General features: G+C 54.5%; 1 protein-coding gene across 1 annotated transcript; it reads right to left on the bottom strand.

Moving 5' to 3' along the window:
- Window positions 1-12,563: 12,563 nt before the first annotated feature.
- On the bottom strand, window positions 12,564-23,643 carry CD40 (CD40 molecule; the record flags this gene model as incomplete). The annotated part of the gene is made up of 9 exons (XM_081010257.1): window positions 12,564-13,962; window positions 14,098-14,123; window positions 14,795-14,926; window positions 17,527-17,588; window positions 18,871-18,964; window positions 19,455-19,601; window positions 20,822-21,007; window positions 23,413-23,497; window positions 23,581-23,643. The coding sequence occupies 9 exons, from the start codon at window positions 23,641-23,643 to the stop codon at window positions 13,816-13,818; spliced, it is 942 nt and encodes a 313-aa protein (XP_080866383.1). The 3' UTR covers window positions 12,564-13,815.
- Between the last annotated feature and the right edge of the window lie 246 nt (window positions 23,644-23,889).

Genomic DNA, 23,889 nt, shown 5'->3' with positions numbered 1-23,889 from the left:
CTGTCTTGGTCTAAGCTCCACCTCTCCCTAGGAGGGCTGGGAAGGTAGAGACCCCCCAAGGCAGAGAGGGTGAGACCCCTGCCAGCTCTGCCAGGAGCTGCTTCTTCTGCGCCCCCCCCCAGTCCCATCCCCACCTGCTTCTCAGCCCCCCCCCCGACCCTGAGCCCCCTTTGGCAGCATCCGCCAGAGTCGGCTGGGGAGGTGAGGAAAAGGTGGAGGAGCAGCAGCAGCAGCAGCAGCAGCAGCAAAGCTGGGGATGAGCCGTAATTTTTCATCGCTTCCTAATAACAGCCGGACAGAAGTAAGTGACTGGTCCGGTTCTCTCCCTCCGCAAAGATTTATCCAATCACTTTATCCGGTAATTGGTATTCCGGGGAGCAGAGGAGCCTCTGTGCCGCAATCCCCCCTCTATTTGTTTTCTGCCTGCCTTCCCCCTTTCTCGGAATGAGTAATTCTGTCCCTCACAATCCCATTTAAACAGAACATTTGCCGAGTGAATAATTAGTTACATTCAATTAGGTCTGGGCGCTCTCCTGCCTCACTCCGGGGCCAGGCCTGCCTAATGAGATGCCGCTCGCCTGACGTGACGGAGCCGGCGGCCGACAAAGCCCCGGCCTGGCCCCAAGCGCTGACCCCCCCCCAGCTGGACAGGCAGGGCCTTGGCTGGTCAAGGAGTGGCCCCTGCTCTCCCCAGGGTGCTGCCCTCCAGCGGGACTGAGCTGCCCAGGGCAGGCAATCCTTTATCAACCTCTATCCTGCCCCACCCCACTGCAAATTAATCTTTTGTTCTGAATTAAAAGGCTCCAAGCGCTGCAAGCTTCCCTCCCAGGGGAACCCCCCCCCCTCGGATCCTGTCCGCGGCCCTTTGCTGAACCTTCCCAGCTCTTTGAGGTGAGGCGGCCAGAACGGCACTCGGTATGCCAGATGCGGCCGCGCCATAGATCTGCACAACGCCATTCTATCGGCAGTTTTATTTTCATTTCCTAATGATCCCTAGCATGCAGAAATCACAGCTAAGGACATCCCTGACAGATGGCCAGCCAACCTCTCCTTTTAAAAAAGCACCACCTTCTGGGGTCAAAGAACCATAGAAATGTAAAAGGGCCCTCTAAGGGTCCTCTAGTCTAACCCCCTGATACGCAGGTAGCACAGCTCCAGAATCCCTGACAGGTGGCCATCCAGCTTCTCTTTAACAGCCCCTGGAGGAGGAGAGGCCATCCCATTCCTGGGACTCTTGGCTTCTCTTGGGGGATATTGTTTTTCTGAGCGGCTCTGAGAACCACAGTGGGAGAGTGGGAAGGGATCCCGATGGTCATCTAGCCCAACCCCTGCAATGCTGGTATTTTGGCTGACAATGGAGAGAGTCCACCCCCTTCTCCGTCCCACTGTGGAACAGCTTTCCTTGGAAGAAAAGCCGCCCCAGGCTCCCCCAAAGTCAGGGGTCCCTCTGTCTCCTGGATCCTTTGGGTGGCCCTTTTCTGAACCCTTCCTGCTCTCTGAGGCAGCCAGAGCTCTGAGCCCAGCGCATCCCAGATGCACCATAGATCTGCATGGGCAGTTTTGCTTCCAAGCCCTTTCCTAATGATCCCTAGCATGGAATCACAGCTGCTGCAAATGGGATGATTTTTCATTTTGCTCTTCTCCAGAATCTGTTTCTGGTCAGTCCCTGCCAGTTCAGACCTCTCAGTGTGTTTGTGAAGCGAGAACTCTCTTTCCCTTTTGCCCCAAGGGGACATCTTGGTAACCTGGCTAACACCAAATCGCTGGCTAACACCAGCCAGTTCACGCTGGCTAACACCAAATCGCTTTTGCTAATTCTGATGCCCTGTGAGGAGCACCAGGCCCCTTGGCTGACCAACTCTGGGTTACCAAGATGTCTGCCAGTGTGACTTGAAGGCTGGCAACATCAGCCCTGCTGTGTGGGAATCCCTTGCGGACGACAGGCAGTCAGATCTTGTATCCACAGCAGTGACCAGAGGAGGAATGACTGCTGGGAGGAGCACAGAGAGAAGGAACGCCCTGGTGCGTCTGAAGCAGCACAGCCGGACGCCTTCACCTGCCCCAGCTGCAACCCAACCTGTCTCTCCTGCGTCAGTCTCTCCAGCGCCAGCAGGTGCTGCAATGGTTGAGGGAGCTGGGGGTGTTTAGCCTGGAGAAGAGGACCCTGAGAGGAGATAAGACAACCATCTTCAGATATCTCAAGGGCGGCCACACGGAAGATGGACCCAAACGAATGGAATCCCAATAGCAACAAGGGAGATTCCAGCTAAACATTGGGAGGGATTTCCTGACAGTAAGAGGGATGGACTCCCTGGGAAGGGGGGGGGGACTCTCCTTCCTTGAGCTGTCATTCCTGCAGGGCAGGGGTTGGACTAGATGACCCTTGGGATCCCTTCTCATTCTACGATTCTGTGATGACAAATGCTGAATCTAACATTCAGTGCTATGATTTTGCTCTTCTTTACTCTGCTGAGCCCCTTAAGTGGTGCAGTCCTCTCTCCAGCCCCATAGGGTTCTGCCTGGGGCCAGAGAGGCCCTGAGACAGGCCCATTTCTCTGGCAGCCAGGAGGGACGGACTCCCCCTCGCCCCTTGCCAGGGCAGGCCTTCCTCCGAGGGACGTGATGCCAGGGCCACTGGCCCCGGGGCGAGGGGAGAGGCCCAGGCACCTGCTGCAGATGGACCGGAGTGTTTCTGGTGGGTGGGGGAGAGGACTGCAAACACGGGAGGTTTGCAGATCCTCCAGGAAGGAGCCTGGCAGATGCCCGTTTCCAAGAGGACTCTCAACGAGACGGGCGGGCGCTCGGCTTAAGCAAACAGGGAGATGAGCTGCTGCTGCTGCAGAATTGACAATGCCAGGAAGCGCAGAGGCTGCCTTGGAGGGGAGGAAATAAAAATGCAGGGCTGCAGAGCCCCTTGCACTTGATTCCCCGCCTCCCTCTCCTCTCCTGCCTGCCGCCTCCAGCAAGGACCCCAATTCCCAGGCCTGGAACTGCCCCAAACAGGTGAGCATGGCTTATTTTGAGGTGGCTTAGAACAGACACCCCCATATTGTCAAAACACTGACAGCGCTGACGGGTTGGTGGGTGTGGAGCAGTTTGCAAAACAGACCCATTCCTGCCTTGTGGGTCTGCTGGCCTTGCCCACGTCCCGTTTGCTTTATTCGGGGAAGTTGGCTCAGTCCAACTCACAGAATTGTAGGGTCTCCCTGTCCAACCCCAAGCAATGCAGGGATCCCAGCTGTCCCTATCAACACACCTGGAACCCTGAAGGTTGGAGGAAGTCTAGCTTTGAGATCCCTCGAGTGGGAGGCAGGCAGGGAAGGAGGGTCACTATGGAATGACCACCCCCCAGGCAGGCAGTGTGGGAGACCCATGATGGCCCCCCACCCCTCATTTGCCTGCCCTCATCTCCAACCTATGTGCAGTTTTATCATGTTATGGAGCCGTGCAAGTGGCAGGGAGTTGCCAAGGCTAGCCAAATTCACAGAGAGGGCCATCAGTAGCTACTAGGCATGATGGCTCTGCCCTGCCCTCCAGAGTCAGGAGGCAGCCCTGCTTCTGAATGCCAGCTGCTGGAAACCGCAGGAGAGGAGAGTTGCTCTTGCGCTCGGATCCTGCCTGCGGGTTTTCCATCATGGGCATCTGTGGGCTTGGCCCCGTGAGAGGAGGGTGCTGGACCAGGAGGTGGGTCTCGTTGGCCAGGGGCTGCTCCCCTCTTGTCCCTTCCCTGCAAGATCTGCTCCCTGGTGGGCCCCCTCCCCCCATCTGTCTCAAGACTGTCCATTCTGTAGCTGCCCTTTCCGTTTTCTCCCCTTCCCTTTGGAGCAGGCAGGGAGCAATGTCAAGGAGGGCCCAGAATATGGAGATTCCTACTCAACATCAGGAGGAACTTTCTGACAGTACAATACAATATGATACAATAATTTTTATTGTCATTGTCCCATACAGAACAACAAAATTGAAAAAAAATCTACACCAGACATTCAAAAACCAACAAGCCTGCTATCCCAGCCTGGTTAACCCCCTTAAAACTCTGATACCCCATAATTAAGTACAATATACTCCCATAGAGATTACCTTTACTGTGTTTGAAACCAAAATCGCATTTGTGTAGAAACTGTTTCTCAGGCGGCTAGTCCTAGTCCTAGACTGGATTACTGTAACTCGCTCTACGTGGGGCTGCCCTTGAGACTGACCCAGAAACTCCAGCGGGTGCAGAATGCCGCGGCAAGGCTCCTTATGGGGTCTTCGCTGCGAGATCACATTCATCCGGTACTATACCAGCTGCACTGGCTCCCGGTGGAGTACAGGATCAGGTTTAAGGTGCTGGTTTTAATCTTTAAAGCCCTATATGGCCTAGGACCCTAGTACCTACGGGACCGCCTCTCCTGGTATGCCCCACAGAGGAACCTACGGTCTGCAAATAAAAACATCCTGAAGGTCCCAGGCCTCAGAGAGGTTAGGCTGGCCTCAACTAGAGCCAGGGCTTTCTTGGCAGCGGCTCCAATCTGGTGGAACGCTCTGTCACAAGAGACTAGGGCCCTGCGGGACCTGACATCTTTCCGCAAGGCCTGCAAGACAGAGCTGTTCCACCAGGCCTTTGGTCAGGGCACAGCCTGACTCCCTCCGCTGGCAACCTGCACAGAATTTTGCTTAACGGTTGCCATTAATTTGATTTTAATTAATTTTTATAATGAAATGTTTTTAGAATGTTGGATTATTTGATTGTTTGATTATTTGATTGCTGTTAGCCGCCCTGAGCCCGGCTTCGGCTAGGGAGGGCGGGATATAAATAAAATTTATTATTATTATTATTATTATTATTATTATTAATAACCCTGTACCTTCTTCCAGAAGGCAGAAGCTGAAAGAGATCATTTCCGGGGTGCACACTATCCTGCACTATCTCTACAGCTTTCTTATGGCACCTGGAAGCGTAGATTTGATCCAAGGTGGGAAGAGTGCACCCAATTCTTCTCTCCGCAGTCTTTACAACCCTGGACAGCATTGTTTTTTCCCTGACCGTGCAGCTCCCAAACCACACACAGAGACCATAAGTTAATGCACTCTCCACAGTCCAATGGTAAAATGCCATCAACAGGTCCTTTGAGAGATTGTTTTTCCGGAGGGGGTTGGACTGGATGACTCTTAGGGGCTCCTTAGGAGCTCTGACCCACATCAAGTTCTTCCTGGTGTTTCATTGGAATCTCCTTTCTTGCCGTTTGAACGGGCTGGTTCTGGTTCTCCCCTCTGGAGCAACAGAAAACAAGCTTGCTCCATCTTCCAAGCGATGGCCCTGGAGGTATTGGAAGATGGAAGATTGAGATATTTGAAGATGGCCATCGTATCTCCTCTCAGCCTCTTCTGAGCCAGGCTAAACGTACCCAGCTCTCTCCATAGTTCCTCACAAGGCTCGGTTTCCAGACTTCTAATCATCTTGGTCGCCCTCTTCTGCACTCCTTCCAAATTGCCAGTATCCTCCTTAAACAGTGGTGCCCAGAATGGGGGGGGGGGGGGCAGGGGGTGACCAAAGCAGAACAGAGTGGTACCACGGCTTCCTTCGACTTCTGTCAACGCAACCAAAGGGCCTCAGTTTTAATCTTTGTGGTATATAATGGAAATGATCTTTCCCCACAGAACAGTGACCTGCACCTGTATGAAAGACCCCCGTGTGGGCCTAGCCCCAGAGGGGGCTGCTTGCATCTGGGGTAGGCCGCTTGGAGGGCAGGGGGGGGCTGTTTTTCTGCTTCCAAGCTGAGAAGAAGAAGGGAGCCTTCACAGGCTGGCCAGCGGCTTGCAAGAGGATAATTATTGTTTAAATACCAGCTTTTTTGTCACCATGCAAGGAGGGATAATGGCACATAATTGTCCCTATTGTCAGGGCAACAGAGAGGAAGGACTGGGAGGGGCAGGGGATGGCAAGGTGACAGTCTGGAGGCAGCAAATGCGTTGGCCAGTCTGGCAGGTTGGCGGCTGGGCAGAAGGACACCACCAGAGGGCAGGAAGATGGGTTGGGGGGGGGAGAGGAAGGGCCAGGAAGCAAGAGCCAGCAGAGCCCCACCCCACGTGACCCAGAGGATCAAGGGGGAAAGGAGATGGGCTGGAGGGGACGCACTGAAGGCATCAGGGGCAGCAGAGCCATAGAGCCCCCCAAGGGCCCTCTAGCCCACCCCCAGCAATGCAGAAATCACAGCAGGGGGCGGGGTGGGTGGCAGGGGGAGGGTCAAGAGAAAGAGGATGCAGCTGCCCTCTCTCAACCCAAGGTGGGGGCTCTGGACACAGGGGTCTGCAAAGAAAAGCAGCTCCAAGGGGCCTCCCCAGGAGCCCAGCCTATGGGGCCACATTTGGCCTTTGTGGGGGGGGCACTGCACTCCCCAGAGAGAGCAAAGGCCAAGGGGGGCTCGGCTTTGCCTGCGCAGCTGGAGGCAGCGATGCTTCTGAATCCCAGGGGCTGGAAACTGCGGGGGGGGGGGATGCTGGCTGAGATGATCCCTTCGCCTGATCCAGCAGGCTCTTCCTTTCTCCTTCAAAGGGGAGATGATGATGATGATGATGATGATGATGATGATGATTTATTTATACCCCACCCATCTGGCTAGGTTTCCCTAGCCACTCTGGGCAACTTGTAACTAAATATTAAAATACAGTGGTCTGTTAAACAGTAAAAGCTTCCCTAAAGAGGGCTGCCTTCAGATGTCTTCTAAAAGTCTGGTAGTTGTTCTTCTCTTTGACATCTGGTGGGAGGGCATTCCACAGGGCAGGTGCCACCACCGAGAAGGCCCTCTGCCTGGTTCCCTGTAACTTGGCTTCTCGCAGTGAGGGAACCGCCAGAAAGCCCTTGGAGCTGGACCTCAGTGTCTGGGCAGAACGATGGAGGTGGAGACGCTCCTTCAGGTATACAGGACCAAGGTTGTTTAGGGCTTTCAAGGTCAGCACCAACACTTTGAATTGTGCTTGGAAACGTACTGGGAGCCAATGTAGGTCTTTCAAGACCTGTGTTATGTGGTCTCGGCAGCCGCCCCCAGTCTAGCTGCCACATTCTGGATTAGTTGTAGTTTCCGGGTCACCTTCAAAGGTAGCCCCACATAGAGCGCATTGCAGTAGTCCAAGCTGGAGATAACTAGAGCATGCACCACTCTGGTCAGACAGTCCGCGGGCAGGTAGGGCCTCATCCTGCGTACCAGATGGAGCTGGCAGACAGCCACCCTGGACACAGAATTGACCTGCGCCTCCATGGACAGCTGAGTCCAAAATGACTCCCAGGCTGCGCACGTGGTCCTTCAGGGGCACAGTTACCCCATTCAGGACCAGGGAATCCTCCACACCTGCCCGCCTCCTGTCCCCTCAAAACAGTACTTCTGTCTTGTCAGGATTCAACCTCAATCTGTTAGCCGCCATCCATCCTCCAACCGCCTCCAGACACTCACACAGGACCTTCACCTCCTTCACTGGTTCTGATTTGAGAGCGGTGGAGAGAGTTGCCCTTGCGCTCTGGTCCTGCTTGGGCTCCCCTTGGGGGCGTCAGGCCGGCCCTTGAGAGGCTGCTAGGCGGCCCCTCGGTTCTGCTTCTGTTTTCCTTGCGAACCTGGGCTTCTTTTTCTCTCTCTCGCTTCGGATTCAGCCCCCGCTCAGGCGGTTCCTCCAGCTGCCGCCAAGCGGGAATCCAGACGCGGCCGCCATCCCTCGCCAAGCGCAGCTGCAGCGGGAGAGGCGCTTCCAGGCGGCTCCGCTTCTCTTGAAGCAGAAACGGCGAGCATCGCGCGCGCGCCCAGCGACACGTTCCTCGAGACCCGACGCTTCTCTTCAGGCTCTGGAAAGTTTACAGCACTCGAGGAGTCTGCAAATCTTGCAAATCTGCGGCGCGGAGAAAGGCGCCTGCCAGGGCCAAGCGAAGCCTCTGGCGCGGACTCCCCAAAGGAGGTCCTGGAAGAGTCGAGGTGAAGGCGCCCCTTTCCCGAGGTCACCTGGCGCCGCGGCCCCCCTAGTCTCCTGCCCCATCGCACGAGAGGGCCGGGGGGGGCATGCAATGGTTCTGTAGCCCCTCGAGGTTGCATTGGCGCCCCTAAAACAAGGCCGTGCGCTTTAGCGGGGAGGGCTTGCTCAGCCAGGTGCGGAGAGAGCCTGCTTGCATACGAAACGGCCCCAGCCGCGTGCAAAACAAAGGCTGCCCCCCCCCCGGCTCTGCTCTCCGACTCTCCCCCCTCCCTCCCTCCCTGTAGCGGGATTTCGCGGCGCGCAATTGCCGGTCGCGTGACGAGGGCGCCACCTGGTGGCCAGAGCGACTCATCGATGCCAACAAGCGCCGCGGAACCGGCCCGTGGAGCGTCGAGATGCGGCCCGCCAAGCCGCCTTCTCGGAAGATGCGGCCGCTTTCACGGGCCAAGCAGGCAGCCGCCGCCAAGGTCCACTTACTGTAGCTTTAAGGTCAGGGACAGGGAGCATCGGTGGTCTTCCTGATGGTGTCGGGCTCCAGGTGCCCCCAGCCCCAGCAGCCAGCACGTCCAGTGGTCAGGGGTGAGGATGATGGGCGTTGGGGGTCCAGCAACGTCAGGAAGAGTCCCACCCATGCCCCTCTCCTCCTGCGCTATGGTGAAGCTGCTTCAGTCCCCAGGAAGGCTCCTTCTCCCCGCCTCCTTATACTGAATCAGACCACTGGTATTGTCTGCACTGGCTGGCAGCAGAGGCTCTCCAGGATTTCAGGCAGGAGTCCGCCTGGAGATGCTCACTGAGACTGAAGGCAAAGGCTCTTCCTCTTCCGCCCATCGAGCAAAGCCAGCCAGGAGATCTTCCTGCAAGGAGCACAGAACCTGTGGAGGTTTTGCTTCTTGAGGTTGTGCAAAGCACAGAGCACACAACAGCCCTTCAAGGTAGGGCAGCCCCATGACTGGGGGCTGGATGATCGGCAAGGGAGAGCCAGGTAGGGCTCGGGAGATCTGGGTTCGAATCCTCACTCGGCCATGAAGCTCCCTGGGCGACCTTGGGCCAGTCACTGCCCCTCAGCCTAGCCTGCCTCACAGGGTTGTTGTAAGGATAAAATAGGGAGGACAACTATGTACGCCACCGTGAGCTCCTTGGAAGAAAGGCAGGAAATAGAAGTAAATGAATAATCAGGGGCATCCTCTCTCTCCCCCCCACATGGCATGATTTCAGGAGGAGGGGATTTTCTTTTTTTTTTCTTTTTTAAATAATTTTTATTAAAGTTTTGAACAACAAAGAAAGAGGAAAAAAAACATACCCAATACATGTAACAACAACACACATAAAAAACAAAACAAAATTCAACAATAAAAAAAACAAAAAGCATAACAATTAAAAACAATATCTCTTTTCCATTTCCATTTTTAAGTTACTTATTTTCTGGACTTCCTCATACCTCCCTCTTTTGTATTCCAATCCAAATTGTTTGTCCAGCAGTTTCTTTTCCACTTTTTTAATCCCAATCTTTAGCTTTAATAAGATATTAAAATATATATCTTCAACTTCTTTAAGCCTGATCTTTGGTCTTAGTATCATATAACGTAAAAATTTTCCCTCTTAATATCAAATTTCCATTTCTTTAAACATCTTTAATCTTAATCTTTAATCTTAGTCTGTCATTAGCTTTAACCTGTACAGCTGGAAACCGCTTATTTTCAGTCCAACATCACTCTAACATTCCTTAATTTTGCAGTGTTTCTGAAGATAGTCTTTGAATTTCTTCCAATCTTCCTCCATCGACTCTTCTCCCTGGTCACGGATTCTACCAGTCATTTCCGCCAATTCCATATAGTCCATAAGTTTCATCTGCCATTCCTCCAGCGTGGGAAGTTCTTGTGTCTTCCAGGAGGAGGGGATTTTCATGGGGCCAAAGCCGCAGTGTGGGCAGGCAAAGGGGCAAACTCTCCCTCACTGCCCCCCTTCTTAGAACACCTCACTTTGCATTTTTTAAAATGTGCCCCTGGGTTGCATTCACACCCTCAGCGCCACATGCAGTCGGGCCCTCCATTCTCCTCTTATGACTGGCTGCAACTTCTTGATTTGTATTTCAGTGGTTTCTGTAGTTTCTATTTGCATCAAATGCTGTGATTCTTTTTGGCACGAAGGGCAGCGTGGCACAAAAACACCCTGAATGAACCAAACGAGACCGGCTGCTGGGGGGGGTGGGTTGTAAAGCCGCCAGTCTCCAAGCTGGCGCCGTGGTGGTTTTGGACTAGAATTCCCACCAGCACCAACCAGCACAGAGCTGCTGTGGTCCCAGATGCTTGGAGGGCGCCATGTTGGGGAAAGGCCGTCTTACGGGGAAACGGAGGAAGAGGCCTTTGGGGGAACAGGATCCATCTGGCTCAGCACAGGGTCTCTACAGAGACTCATCGAGTGCAAATGGAGAGGAGGGTCTTTCCCAGCCCCTACTTGGAAATGGAGGGGATCAACCTGTGACCTTCTGCATGCAAAGCAGCTGATCTAAACTGAGCCTCGTGGCCCACCCAGCAGGGAGTTTGGCTGCTGGGGGATTCCCAGCTCGCAACAAGAGCAGCCACTGACCTTCCTGCTCCCTTTCGAATGGCCCATTTTGTCCTGTTTTCTCAAACCACAGATATGCCTTGGCAAGCTGCATAGAAGGAGCGGAGGACAAAATCCAGCCCAGCAGGCCCCTCCGTCTGATCCTCAAGACTCCTGCCCCCCAACCAGGCCACACACACAAGCCCTGATCCGCCCTCTCTCAATGGCCTTCCCTGTTATGCCTCTGCCAGCTCCCTCAGCCTCCTCCTCCTCCATTTTTGGTGATCCCTCGTAGCCGAGTAAAATGGTCTTCTACAAACAGTTTTAACAATGAGTCTGTGGAGGCCAATTCTGGATCCACACGTCCTTCCACAGTGGGGACATTGGTTTCCGGGCAGGAGTTGATTACGGTGAGGGTTTGCCAAGTGTGCCTTCCTCTTAGCACCTTTCTCCCTTGCGTCCTGAGTTCAAGTGTCTTCAAAGCCCAGGACACCTTTGGTCAAGGCTGTTCTCCAACTGGAGCGCTCGCAGGCAAGTGTTTCCCAGTTGTCAGTGTTTATACTACATTTTTTAAAGATTTGGCTTGAGAGAGTAATTAAACCTCAATTGTTGACTACCAGCATTACACTTTCCAAGTTCGGAATAGAGTACGTAGTTGCTTTGGAAGATGATAATCATCTGCACAACATGACCAGTCCAACCAAGTTGACGCTGAAGAATCATTGCTTTGACACGGGTGATCTTTGCTTCTTCCAATACACTGGTCTTAGTCCCAGCCTCCAAACTGCCCCCAGGCAGGAGTTTGAAGTGCCCTGGCAGGAACTTCCACCTTGAGGGTAAGGCATGAAGTGAGCAGGGAGGGAAGGTTAGCCAGAACCCGCCAAAGATCAGAATTACTTATATAAATCAAAATAAGAATAATAAAATCCAGATTTATTAACAAACACACAGGTAATTCTGAAGAAGTCCAGAAAGTAAAAAAAAGAACACACCCCACAGAATTGCACTGTTGGATGGGATCCCCAGGGGTCATCCAGTCCAACCCCCTGCATTGCAGGAATAAGAGTTTCCCTGACAGGTGGCCACCCAACCTTTAAAAACCTCCAATGAATCGAGAATCGTAGAATTGGAAGAGTGATCTAGTCCAAGCCATGGATTCCCCCACCTTCCAGTCTGTTCAAAAGGTTGCTTCTCCCTCCTGTCCGTTGCCCCAGCAGGCAGGCAGGTTACAGCTCACCTGACAACACCAGACCCAGTGCAAGCAGCAACCCTCTGGAGGGCCTTGGGGAGATTCGGGGAGAACGGTCCTCCTGCCAGGGATGAACCAGGCCCAAGGCTAAATCACGAGCTACTGGGGCAACAGCAGGAAGGAGGGCAGTTGCCCCAATGCCCTGCAGTGGCATAGCAGGGGCAAAGCCACAGGGACGGTTGCCCTGGGTGCAAAACTCTTGGCGCACAAAATTTCTAAAGAGAAAAAAAGGAAGTAGCAATAAAAAAGAGTGGACCCTCCCTCTCACACAGAAAATATCCCAATCTTCACATGGGCAGACCACGGAGCAGATTTGGGTGATGGCCGGTTGCCAGGGTGCCCTCTGCAGGGCTTTAGAAAGATACTCCCAAACAATCCCCCATCCTGCTCAACGCTCACGGGACGCCACTCAAGTAGGTCGCCAAGCTATTGCCCCTTCATTCCAGCCTATCGGCAGGCAGTGCCAAGCACATTTGCCTTGCCCCAGGCACTGGCAACCTACGCTACATCACTAATGCCCTGTTAGTGGGCTTGCAGCGGGTTGGGCTAGATGTCCCTTGGGGTCCCTTCCAGTTCTACGATTCTCTGAAGAGGCATTCTGAAGCAAGAGGCGTCTGGGTCACCCTTTGGCCTCTCCTGGCATGGCTCTCTTGACCAGGCAGGAACCCAAAGCCTCCAGCTTGGCCCACCCCCCACCCCCAGGCAGGAGAAGGTGGCAGTGGGGGTGCAGCAGAGATTCTGCCACAGACCCCAAACTGAAGACCCCCCCCACAAGGCAAGTCAGGTGTGTCTGTGCTCAAAAGACGCATTCAATTTCTGGGATGAAACAAGTAAATAATAATAAATACATTTTTATTTATACCCCGCCCTTCCCGGTTCAGAAAACCGGGCTCAGGGCAGCTAACAACAAATATAAAACACTTAATTGTAGAAGCAGCATAAAATACAGTATAAAAACATGAATGAAACAAGAAAGGCAGTTCTTCCCTTGAAGGATGGAGGCGGCTCGACCCACGTAGACCGACATGGCAGATACAGAAATTGGGGTGGGCTGGCGGAATATGGATTGTTGCTTCTGATTTATATAAGTGAAAACAAAAAAATGTTTTTTTTGTAGGGAAGAGCAGATGGAGGAATTGTACAAGCAAGTTATTATCCCCAACTCTCTGTGGCTGGAAGAGAACAGAAAACGCCCGCAACACGGTCCTATTAAAAATGGTTTATAAAAAATGGTTCCTATAAAAACCATGAATCGACACTCTCCGTTTAAAGTGACACCTTTGCCGCCCAGGAAAACTAGCCCAGAGCGTGGCTCCAGGAGCATCCAGAGAGGCAGAGGGCTGTGAACCCAATATACCCCACACCCCATATCTTTGGGGCTGCTTCCCCCCGCCCCCGGCCGACCTCTGCTGGAGAAGGCACTCTGCAAGGCTCAGGGCGCTCCCCCACCTAAGAGAGGGCAAAGCCCATTGAAGCTGCTGTCTTTGCCAGTCTGTCTGGGAGGGATCCCCAAAGGTCATCCAGTCCAGCCCCTTTGCAATGCAGGAATCGTGGCAAAGCATCCCTGGCAGATGGCCCTCCAACCTCTGCTGAAAAACCTCCAGGGAAGGAGAGTCCCTTCCACTGCTGAGCAGGAGAAAAGGGGGCAACTCTCGGGGAACGAGGAATAATTCCTGGCTGGCGGGGAACACACAGCTGTCCCCCCAACCTGGGAGTTTATCTGACTGCTGCACAGAAGCCCCTCGATGGTTAGAGGTTCAGCTCCAAGGTGCCCTTTTGCTCCCCACCAGGTCTGCAGGGTTGCTGCCAAGGTGGCAGCTGCAGCAGAAGCAGGCCAAGGGCAGAAGGTGCCTTTGCTGCCCTAGAATCACAGCTGGAAGGGGGGAACCCTGAGGGTCATCTAGTCCAACCCCCTGCGATGCCACCTCACCCCTCCCACTTTCTGGTGGGCAGGCCCTCTCCACCCCCACCAGGGCAAGCCCCACCCACCCTGATTTTGAGGGGGGTCCTGCAGGAGAAGGAGGACCTGCAGGGAAGCATCCAGAGCCAGCCGGCGGTGGGGGGCAGAGATGGCGGAGGCAGGGGGCTCAGGTCTGCTCCTGCTCGGCGAGGCGGCTCTCCTTGCCATCTTCCTGGGCCACAGGCTGGCCCCCAAGCAGCGTCTCCTGAGTGGGGAAGGCAGGGTCCTCGTCCTCCTCAGGTTGCGGCCTCTCCTGGGCCAAGGGGGCCTCTGGCTGCGAAGAGAGAGGCAGGGAGAGGGGGGCAGGTTCAGCAGGCAGGGACATGCAGCAGCGTCCGGGACCGGGGCCTCCCGCCTGCTGCCAACAGCAGCAGAAGCCCCCTCCCCAAAGGCCCTTTTGCTCACTCACCTGATTCAGGGGAGGCTTCCAGAGATCTAGGCAGGAGAAAGGGAAAGAGTCAAGGCTGGATAGGGAGACCCCTGGCTGGTTTTGAGGGGGGGGCACACTACAACCCTCAGGGGAAGGGCAGCGACAGGCACCTGGGAGAAGGGAGTTCACCCCAAAGAGTGGGAAACGAAAGCACCCAACTTTCTGCTACGGGATCCCGCTGCTAGGGGACCCTGAGAGGCAGGCAGACCTACACAACACAAAACAAAACACTGTTGCTGTGTGTAGGTTTTATTTTACAATGGGACCTCTAGTTACGAACTTAATTCGTTCCGGAGGTCTGTTCTTAACCTGAAACTGTTCTTAACAGTTGATGTAACTATGCTGTAAGTCATGGGCCCCGCCTGCTAGTCTGTTCCCTCAAATATCCCGGGTTCTTAATTGTATTTCAGTTCAACAATTACTTTGATGCAATGCATACTTTGTGATGTGCAAATGGCTTGAGATACCTATGAGGTCCATAAATGACTATCTAGCATCTATTCAAGGCAAAAAACAGTGACCATTTGTTGTGGAGAAAGGACAGCTGGACATAGAAAGGGCCCCATTAACTTCAGGAGCTGAGGGCTGCATCCAACCTCAATCCAGCCCTGCCCCCAGAGACCCCCCCCCCTTCAGCACCTCCTCCCAAGCACCAGCCCCCCGTCCAGCGACTCACCCTGGCGCCTCCGATGGTGGCGGCGGAGGAACAGGGCCCCCGCCAGCAGCCCAAGGATGGCCAGCAGGGGAACCACCAGCAGCACGTGGGTCCTTCTGGCTTCTTCCTGGGGGGGCTGTGTGGGCAGGACACCTGTGGGAGGGTGCAGGAAAGGAGCCACATGAAACCCCCCAGCGCTAGGGCAACCCGGGAACACCCCTGCGGGCAGAATCACAGGGTTGGAAGGGACCCCAAGGGCCATCTAGACCAACCCCCTGCAATTCCCCCCCCCCCAGCGCAGGAATCCTCTGGGACCAACCCCTCTCCCCCCCCCCACTTCCCCCCCTCGCTGCCCCCAGCTTGGATGTCTTCAGTGGGCGCAGCCATGGAACAAACAGCCCTTAAATACTTCTGGGTCTTCCGCACTGACCTCCTCTTTGTGCCCGACTGCGAAGGAAGACAATTAGGCGCTGGGCGATCAGCAAGGCGTCAAGCCAAGTTAAACCAAAACATATTTAGCTTTCGCTAAAGGTTTCTTCAAGGCAGCCATTTAAAGAGTCATTGTGAAGGGTGGCTTTTTTCTCGAAGGAAAAACACCTTATTTTTAGAACGCTGCGGAGTTAAAAATAAAGCGGCTGGTCCGGATCAGCGTCGCGTTTTTAATGGGAGGCCACTGCGCAGCCTGCAGAGGGAGATTTGCGGAGCCCTGGGAGGGGCAGGACGGGGCAGACCCTGCCCCGCTTGATGCCCCAGGCTCACTGGGAGATCCCTGAAGCACCAGCGAATCCTGGCTCACGGGATCCGTCTCAGCTGATGCAGCCGGACTGTGTGGGCAGGTCTCTTGTTTTTCTTTCTTTCTTTATTACATTTAAGGCCCCCTTTCAAGGGGGCTGTGCATGGGTCTCCCTCTCCCTGTTGAATTCTGACAACAACCCTGTGAGGTAGGCTGGACTGGCCCCTGGGCCCCTTTGGGAGGAAAGAACAGAAATGGAAGAAAGGATAAGGAGAGTGTGGTGCAGTGGTTAGAGCACCAGACCAGGACCTGGGAGACCAGGGTTCAAATCCTGACACTTGGCCCGGAAGCTCACTGAGTGGCCTTTGGGGGCCAGTCCCTGCCTCTCAGCCTAACCTCCCTCAAAGGGTTGTTGTGGGGGTTTAATTGGAAGGGGGGGTATGAATGCAGTAAACAAACACCGTAAGAGCCAGTGAAAGCACAGGAAGAAGCCTCTTTGATGCTCAGCAGCAACTGAGCAGGATGAGCCTCCCCCCCAGATCTGCTGCAGCCCCTGCTCCAAACAACTCCATCTGCCAGCTTCACTTCTACACTTTCTGGGCTAATTTTTTTGACCTCCTTGTTCAGCACAGCCTCAAAACACAAGAACAGCCGGACACAGCTTCTTCATTCCTTCCGAGGGGGCTGCGCGGAGCAGGCCCTGCTAGCAGTCCTCCCCTGCCACCTCCAGGCCATTCTGGATAAGAACTGGAAGCCAGGCAAGAGTGTTCCTGCCCCCCCCCCAATGTCACAGCTGACAAAAGGAGAAGGTATTTCCCCAGCAAGACCTCCCTTCATGGACTTGGAGAGCTGGAAGGGACCCTAAGGGTCATCCAGCCCAACCCCCTGCAATACAGGAATAGCAGCTGAAGAATCCTTGGCAGGCGGCCCTCCAACCTCTGCTCAAAAACCTCTAAGGAAGGGGAGCCCACCACCTCGCAGGGGAGACCACCCCACTATCCAAGAGCTCTTGTGATCAGAAAGTTCTGCCTGATGTTCAGCTGGAATCCCCTTTCTTGTAACTTGAAGCCATTAGCTTGGATTCTACCCTCCAGGGCAGGAGAAAACAAGCATGCTCCCTCTTCCATGTGGCAGCCCTGGAGATATTTGACGATGGCTCTCACATCTCCTCCGAGTCTCTTCTTTTCCAGGCTGAACATACCCAGCTCCATACTCACCATCCCAGGCTGTCCATCCGAGGCCACATTGTTCTTTATTTTATCAGATCAAAATGATCAGACAACAGCAAAGGGTGCGAGGTTGATCGAGGGTGCAATGAGATTAAGGGCCACTATCTGAACGATAATCTTGGTCATTTGATTGCCCTTTTTACTCATTGCTATGTGTATGTGTGTGTGTATTGTATATATATATAGGGACACGGGTGGCGCTGTGGGTTAAACCACTGAGCCTAGGACTTGCTGATCAGAAGGTTGGCGGTTTGAATCCCCACGACGGGGTGAGCTCCCATTGCTCGGTCCCTGCTCCTGCCAACCTAGCAGTTCGAAAGCACATCAAAGTGCAAGTAGATAAATAGGTACCGCTCCGGCGGGAAGGTAAACGGCGTTTCCGTGTGCTGCTCTGGTTCGCCAGAAGTGGCTTAGTCCTGCTGGCCACATGACCCGGAAGCTGTACGCCGGTTCCCTCAGCCAATAAAGCGAGATGAGCGCTGCAACCCCAGAGTCAGTCACGACTGGACCTAATGGTCAGGGGTCCCTTTACCTTTACCTTATTTGTATATATTGCTTGTTTTATGTTGCCATGGCCGTTGGCTAATGCGAATAAAGTTTATCTACCTATACTCAGCTCCCTCAACCATTCCTCATCAGGCTTGGTTTCCAGACCCACCCAGTTTGCCCACATCCAGACCTGGACGCAGTACCTTCCAAGCTGAAGAGAAAGTCGCCCTCCACGTGCCCAAGGCACCAGCCCTTCTGGCAGCCCCTGCCAAGCCCACACCTCTGGCTGGGAGCTCACTCACCGCAAACCACATCCGAACTGTGGGTCCCGTTTGCCAGCCGCACCATCTTTCCGGCCTCGCAGCTGCGGAGACAGAGGCAGACTCTTAAGAAGGGTTTGCACCACATGAGCATTTCACAGGCAAAGCCCTGGCAGGCGCACAAGTGTGCGCAAGCCCCCATTTCGGTTTGGAAGAGAGAAGCAGCGGCACGTGGAGGCCCCCCCCCCCGCCCCTGAGATGCAGATAAGCAGCTTGACTCCAAATCCCACCCCCACCCCACACGCAGAGCTGCTTTTCTTAAACTGGCACCTGGGCTCAGCTGCACACATTTGCATGAACCGCACGGTTAGCCATGCAGGCAACTTCCTTTCCCAGCAAGACCCGGTCACGCAGAGTCTGCCAGCGTCTCCTGCCCAACTGCAATGTGCCAGCGTAATAATAATAATAATAATAATAATAATAATAATAATAATAATTTATTATTTATATCCCACCCATCTGGCTGAGTTTCCCCAGCCACTCTGGGCGGCTCCCAATCGAGTGTTAAAAACAATACAGCATTAAATATTAAAAACTTCCCTAAACAGGGCTGCCTTCAGATGTCTTTTAAAGAGAAGATAGCTGCTTATTTCCTTCACATCTGAAGGGAGGGCATTCCATAGGGAGGGCGCCACCACCGAGAAGGCCCTCTGCCTGGTTCCCTGTAACCTCACTTCTCGCAATGAGGGAACTGCCAGAAGGCCCTCGGAGCTGGACCTCAGTGTCTGGGCTGAATGATGGGGGTGGAGACGCTCCTTCAGGTCTACTGGGCCGAGGCCATTTAGGGCTTTCAAGGTCAGCACCAACACTTTGAATTGTGCTCAGAAACGTACTGGGAGCCAATACAGATCTCTCAGGACCGGTGTTGTGGTCCTAGCGGCTGCTCCCAGTCACCAGTCTAGCTGCCACATTCTGGATTAATTGCAGTTTCTGGGTCACCTTCAAAGGTAGCCCCACGTAGAGCGCATTGCAGTAGTCCAAGCGGGAGAGAACTAGAGCATGCACCACTCTGGCCAGACAGTCCGCAGGCAGATAGGGTCTCATCCTGCATACCAGATGGAGCTGGTAGACAGCCGCCCTGGACACAGAATTAACCTGTGCCTCCATGGACAGCTGTGAGTCCAGAATGACTCCCAGGCTGCGCACCTGGTCCTTCAGGGGCACAGTTTCCCCATTCAGGACCAGGGAGTCCTCCACACCCGCCCGCCCCATCCCCCCAAAAAAGTACTTCTGTCTTGTCGGGATTCAACCTCAATCTGTTAGCCGCCATCCATCTTCCAACCGACTCCAGGTCGACTGCCCCCCCCCCCGTCCCGCTCATCTCACCTGCTCCAGGGTTGGCATCGAGCGGTGGCAGAAGAGATGTTGGAGAAGGAGCCAGGAGGGCAGGCCACGCAGACCGTGTCGTTCAGGTGGGTGGCTGGAAGGAACACGAGAGGCAGCGTCACATGCCAGGGCCCTGAGGCATCCCGGCTGGGGCTGGGGCCACAGGCTCCAGCTCCAGTAGCCCTCATATCTGCAGGGTGGGGGGCCTGGGGGGGGGTCCATGCAGCTCCTGCAGCAATGCCCCTCCAGGGCTGTCTGGGTGTGGGGAGAAATCCCACCAGCAGGGAAAGTCCAGTCGACTTCCGCACACCCCACAATCCCCAGCCTAGAATTGCAGAGGTGGAAGGGACCCCCCAAGGTCATCGAGTCCAACCCCCGGAAATGCTGTAATTGCAACAAAAGCATCCATGGGACCCATAGGATACCATGGGAGAGGATGTGGGGCTTGCCTCTGCATCTGTTCATAGAAAGGATGAGCTCGGTTCATCCCTGGGATGTGAGCATGTGCAGAGTGAGTAAATCCACCACACAAGGGAGAGAGCCCAGCCCAGCAGCCCCTCGTGTTCCTCCTCCTTCTGGCTCACCTTGGCGCTGGACGCCTTCGCCTGCTGGGCACTCTCGGTTCACCCTGCAGGTCAGGCACTCCCGGCTGGAGCAGTGGGTGCCGGTCCGACAGCGGCAGACGACGTTCCGCATGGCGTCCCCTTCCGTGAACACAAAGAAACCGGCATCTGGAGGAGGAGAGAGAAGAAGAAGGAGAGCCTTGGAGCTGCCATCTGAGTCCAGCAGCCAAGCAGATGCACAGTCTGGGAAACCCGCAAGCAGGGAAGAGAGAGGGGAGGGTGGAGATCAAGGCCTTGGAAACCCAGCCTGATGAGGAGCGGTTGAAGCATCTGGGTGTGTATAGCCTGGGAAAGAGGAGGCTGAGAGGAGACCTGAGAGCCACCTTCCAATATCTCCAGGGCTGCCCCATGGAAGATGAAGCAAGCTTGTTTTCTGCCGCTCCAGAGGGTAGGACTCGAACCCATGGCTTCAAGTTACAAGGAAGGAGATTCTGACTCAACATCAGGAAGAACTTTCTGGCCGTCGGAAAGTTTCAACAGCGGAACAGTCTCCCTTGGGGAAGCAGTGGGCTCTCCTTCCTCGGACGTTTTTAAGCAGAGATTGGATAGCCATCTGTCATGGATACTTAATGGTGATCCCTGCATTGCAGGGGGTTGGACTAGATGACCCATGGGACCCCTTCCAGCTCCTATGGATTCTATGAGTCTATTATTAACTCCAGAAGTATAGACTCGATTCTGACCAAACGAAGCCTCCTGATGTATATTTTGCTCTACGCCTCTGGCCAATGAGGCCGTAAAGGTAAAGGGACCCCTGACCATTAGGTCCAGTCGTGGCCGACTCTGGCGTTGTGGCGCTCATCTCGCTTTATTGGCCGAGGGAGCCGGCGTACAGCTTCCGGGTCATGTGGCCAGCATGACTAAGCCGCTTCTGGCGAACCAGAGCAGCGCACGGAAACACCGTTTACCTTCCCAGCAGAGTGGTACCTGTTTATCTACTTGCACTTTGACATGCTCTCGAAGTGCTAGGTTGGCAGGAGCAGGGACCGAACAACGGGAGCTCACCCCGTCGTGGGGATTTGAACCGCCGACCTTCTGATCGGCAAGTCCTAGGCTCTGTGGTTTAACCCACAGCACCACCTGCGTCCCTAATGAAGCCCTAGAGGGCCATGAAAAATTGTGCCCTGGGCTTTGTAGACTCGGATACCCATCTGAAACCAAAGGGGCTCATGGGTTGTCAGGTGCGAAATATATGGGCCTTATTCCCAGCTCTCCAACTCCGTGATATGATAGTGGGCTGCGCAGAGCCGCCTCTGGAGGCAGCACATGGCCAGAGTCTGTCCGGTGGTGAAGGGAGAAGGAGACACACACAGAGGACCCCCACTTACTCTCGTCGCAATAGGCCTGTGGGGCGCAGTGCTTCTCCTTGGTCCAGCCGGCCTGGAAGTGCTGAGCCTCGCAGGCTACGCACCGCGTCTCTGAGCTCTCGGAGCAGAGCGCCTGCACCTTGGTGCCTGCAAACACACGAGGAGACCCAGTGAGCGCTGGCACCTCGGGCAGGGAAAGGGCCGTGCCTGTGAGGGGGGCAGATGCGATTCCAGCGGAGACAGGCATGGACTGGGGTGGGTGGGCAGGAAGGGGCCAAGGCTCAGCAGCAGAGCGACATCTGCTTGGTATGGGGAAACTCTTTGGAAAGTCCACCTTCCTGGGAGATTCAGGACGCAGGAGCAGTGCAGTTGGCCTATGGAACTCCCTCCCACAGGAAAAAGTAGTGTTAGAAGTTGTGTGTCTTTGTTTCTCGATTTCATCCTTTCACATTATTTTGTATATACTGTGGTATTTTATGCACCGTAAATTGTAGTTATTTTCATTGATCATCGTTTAGTAAGTAGTTATTGTAATTATTAAGAGTGAATTTCTGTTATCATTTGCTGAGCTTCTGAGTGTTAATTTTATTGTGTACTATCATATTCTAATAGATTATTGAATATTACTTTATTTGATTTCAAATAAACATTTCAAAGTTATGTTTGACAATGACTGTTTGTATTGGATTAGTTTATTATGGCCAAACTTGGGCCTCCAGCTGTTTGGGACTACAACTCCCATCATCCCTAGCTAACAGGACCAGTGGTGTCAGGGATGATGGGAGTTGTAGTCCCAAAACAGCTGGAGGGCCAAGTTTGGCCATCACTGTAGGTGTGTGTTGTATATTTTGAGGCTGGAAACTGCTTCGTGTACAGTAATATAGGAAGGGGATACACAAATTAAAAGTGAAAATGAAAATGAAATCCCAGTTGCTGGAAACCACAGGAGGGGAAGAGTTGCTCTTGTGTTGAATCCCCACTACGGGCATCTGGTCTGCCACGGGGAGAGCAGGAGGCTGGACTAGGTGGGCCTTTGGCCAGATCCAGCAACAGGCTCTTCCTAGGGTGGAGAAATCCTGAGCAGCCCTAGAGATGGCATCAGACTGAGAAGGATGGGCGTCCCAAGGGAGAATCGGGTCCTGAGGGCTCCTTTCCCGGAACAAGGCATTCCTCCATGCCCCCCGCCCCTTGCGCAAGGAGGGGGCCCCATTTCCATCCCCTGGCACCCGCTCCTCCCTCCCAGAGCTGCCCTGATCCTTCCGGTCCTCAGAGGTTGAAAGGGGCAGCCCAGGTGGGCTTGGCTGTCCTTCCCACACACACACCCAGCAGACACAGCGGTTGAGGGGAGAGAATGAAGGGGCAAACGAAGCTTCTTTCTCTCCCTCATCACCTCCCCCCTTTTACTGCTGCATCTTAAGAGGCAGTGTGGCTCAGTGGCTAGAGTGCTGGGCTAAGACCTGGGGATGGACCAGGGCTCAAATCTCCGATCAGCCATGAAACTCAATGGGGGGGAGCTTGGGGGCTGGTCACCGCCCCTCTCTCTCAGCCTCACAGGGTTGTTGTGGGGATTAACGGGGGGGGGGGGAGCCATGTATGTCACCTCAAGCTCCTTAGGATTCTTCCACAGGATTCTTCCTGGGGTTTCCTCCAGCTCCGCAAGGAGTTTGGACAGGTGGGCGGGATAACCCACCTGTAAATTATGACGTCATAGTGACATTGTATGACTGACAGTTGGACAACCCTGCCCAGAAGGATCTGGCCCAAGCAGCCCCAAGGGGTCCCCACCTCCCTCTCGTCCTGAATGGCCCAGGTGTGTTGCTGGAGAGACAAGAGGAGGGCCTGGGGGGGGGGGAGGTTTTGGACTGGGGCAGTTTTATTTCCAGAGACATTGCCCTTGGGGTCCCTTCCTACTCTGTGATCCCCAACTGGCTCAAAGGTTGTGAGGAAAAGTGCTTTTAGTGGATGGAATCTGCCCAGATGGGCTATCTATGCAACTCTGATTTTCAGAGAGTCATTTGTATTCAAGAGAGTGTGGCACAGTGGTTAGAGCGCTGGACCTGGGAGATCAGGGTTCAAATCCTCACTCAGCCATGAAGATCTTGGGGACCAGTCCCTGCCTCTCAGCCTAGCCTACCTCACAGGGCTGTTCTGAGGATTAAATGAGACGGAGTGGGGGGGGGGAGAACCAAGCAGACCCCCTTGAAGAAAACAGGGATGGAAACGCAATAAATAGGTATAAACATCCCCCTCAGCTCAAACGTCTAATCTTAACTGTATCAACTGTTTTAATTGGAAAGCCTTTTAATTGGCTGATTTAGCTGTGTCTTTTAATTAAGGGGTTTTTAATGCCGTGAAAGAATCACGATTGTGTGCTTTAATTACAGTGCGGCTTTCCCCGTTGATTTCATCAGCGCAAAGCGCTTCAAAGCCGTTACAAAGCACATAAGCGGCATGTCACTTAATAAAGAAACCGTGCTGTCGACATCGTCCCTTTGCCCGCCTCCCGTGAGAAGCCCCCCCCCCAGCCCTGAGGGGCTCTTGGGCAGGATGGGGGGGGGTGTCGGAGGAGCCCCAAGAGGAAAAGCCAGAGTCGCGTCCGCGCAGCTTATTACCTGGGCCACATTTCTGGCAGCACCGTCCCCCTTCCTGGTACTCGGTGACTGAGCAGCTCGGGCCCCGCAGCTCCAACGCCAGGCACTGCACCGCAGGAGGAGGAGGGTTAGTCACAGCCCCATCTTCATCATCCTCATCCCCCCCCCCCGCAGCTCCCCCAAAGCCACAATCCAAGCGGCACGCAAGGCTTTCTCGCCGGCGCTAGGAGCAAAGCGCGCGTAAAAGCGCATCTGGGCGCCGCTCGCCTTGGAAACATCTTCGCCCCCGAGAGATGCGGGATCCGGCCGCCTCTTAGCCCACCCTTTGGGGTCCGGTTTCCATCCGCCCAGAGAGACCCACAAGGGGGCAGCCCCCCCCCCCCCGCCACCGTCCAAGCTGCAGGGGAGCCAAAGGGAACCTGCCGGAAGGCTGAGCCACCGGGGCTCCCTTTTCCCGGGGAAAGGAAAGCCTGGCTCCCGGCAGGGTCGCTCTCTCTC

This window comes from Podarcis pityusensis (genome assembly GCF_964106645.2).
Source record: "Podarcis pityusensis genome assembly, chromosome: 6".
Taxonomy (NCBI): domain Eukaryota; kingdom Metazoa; phylum Chordata; class Lepidosauria; order Squamata; family Lacertidae; genus Podarcis; species Podarcis pityusensis.
The sequence above is the reverse complement of the archived record's forward strand: the minus strand, read 5'-3'. Positions and strand labels throughout refer to the sequence as shown.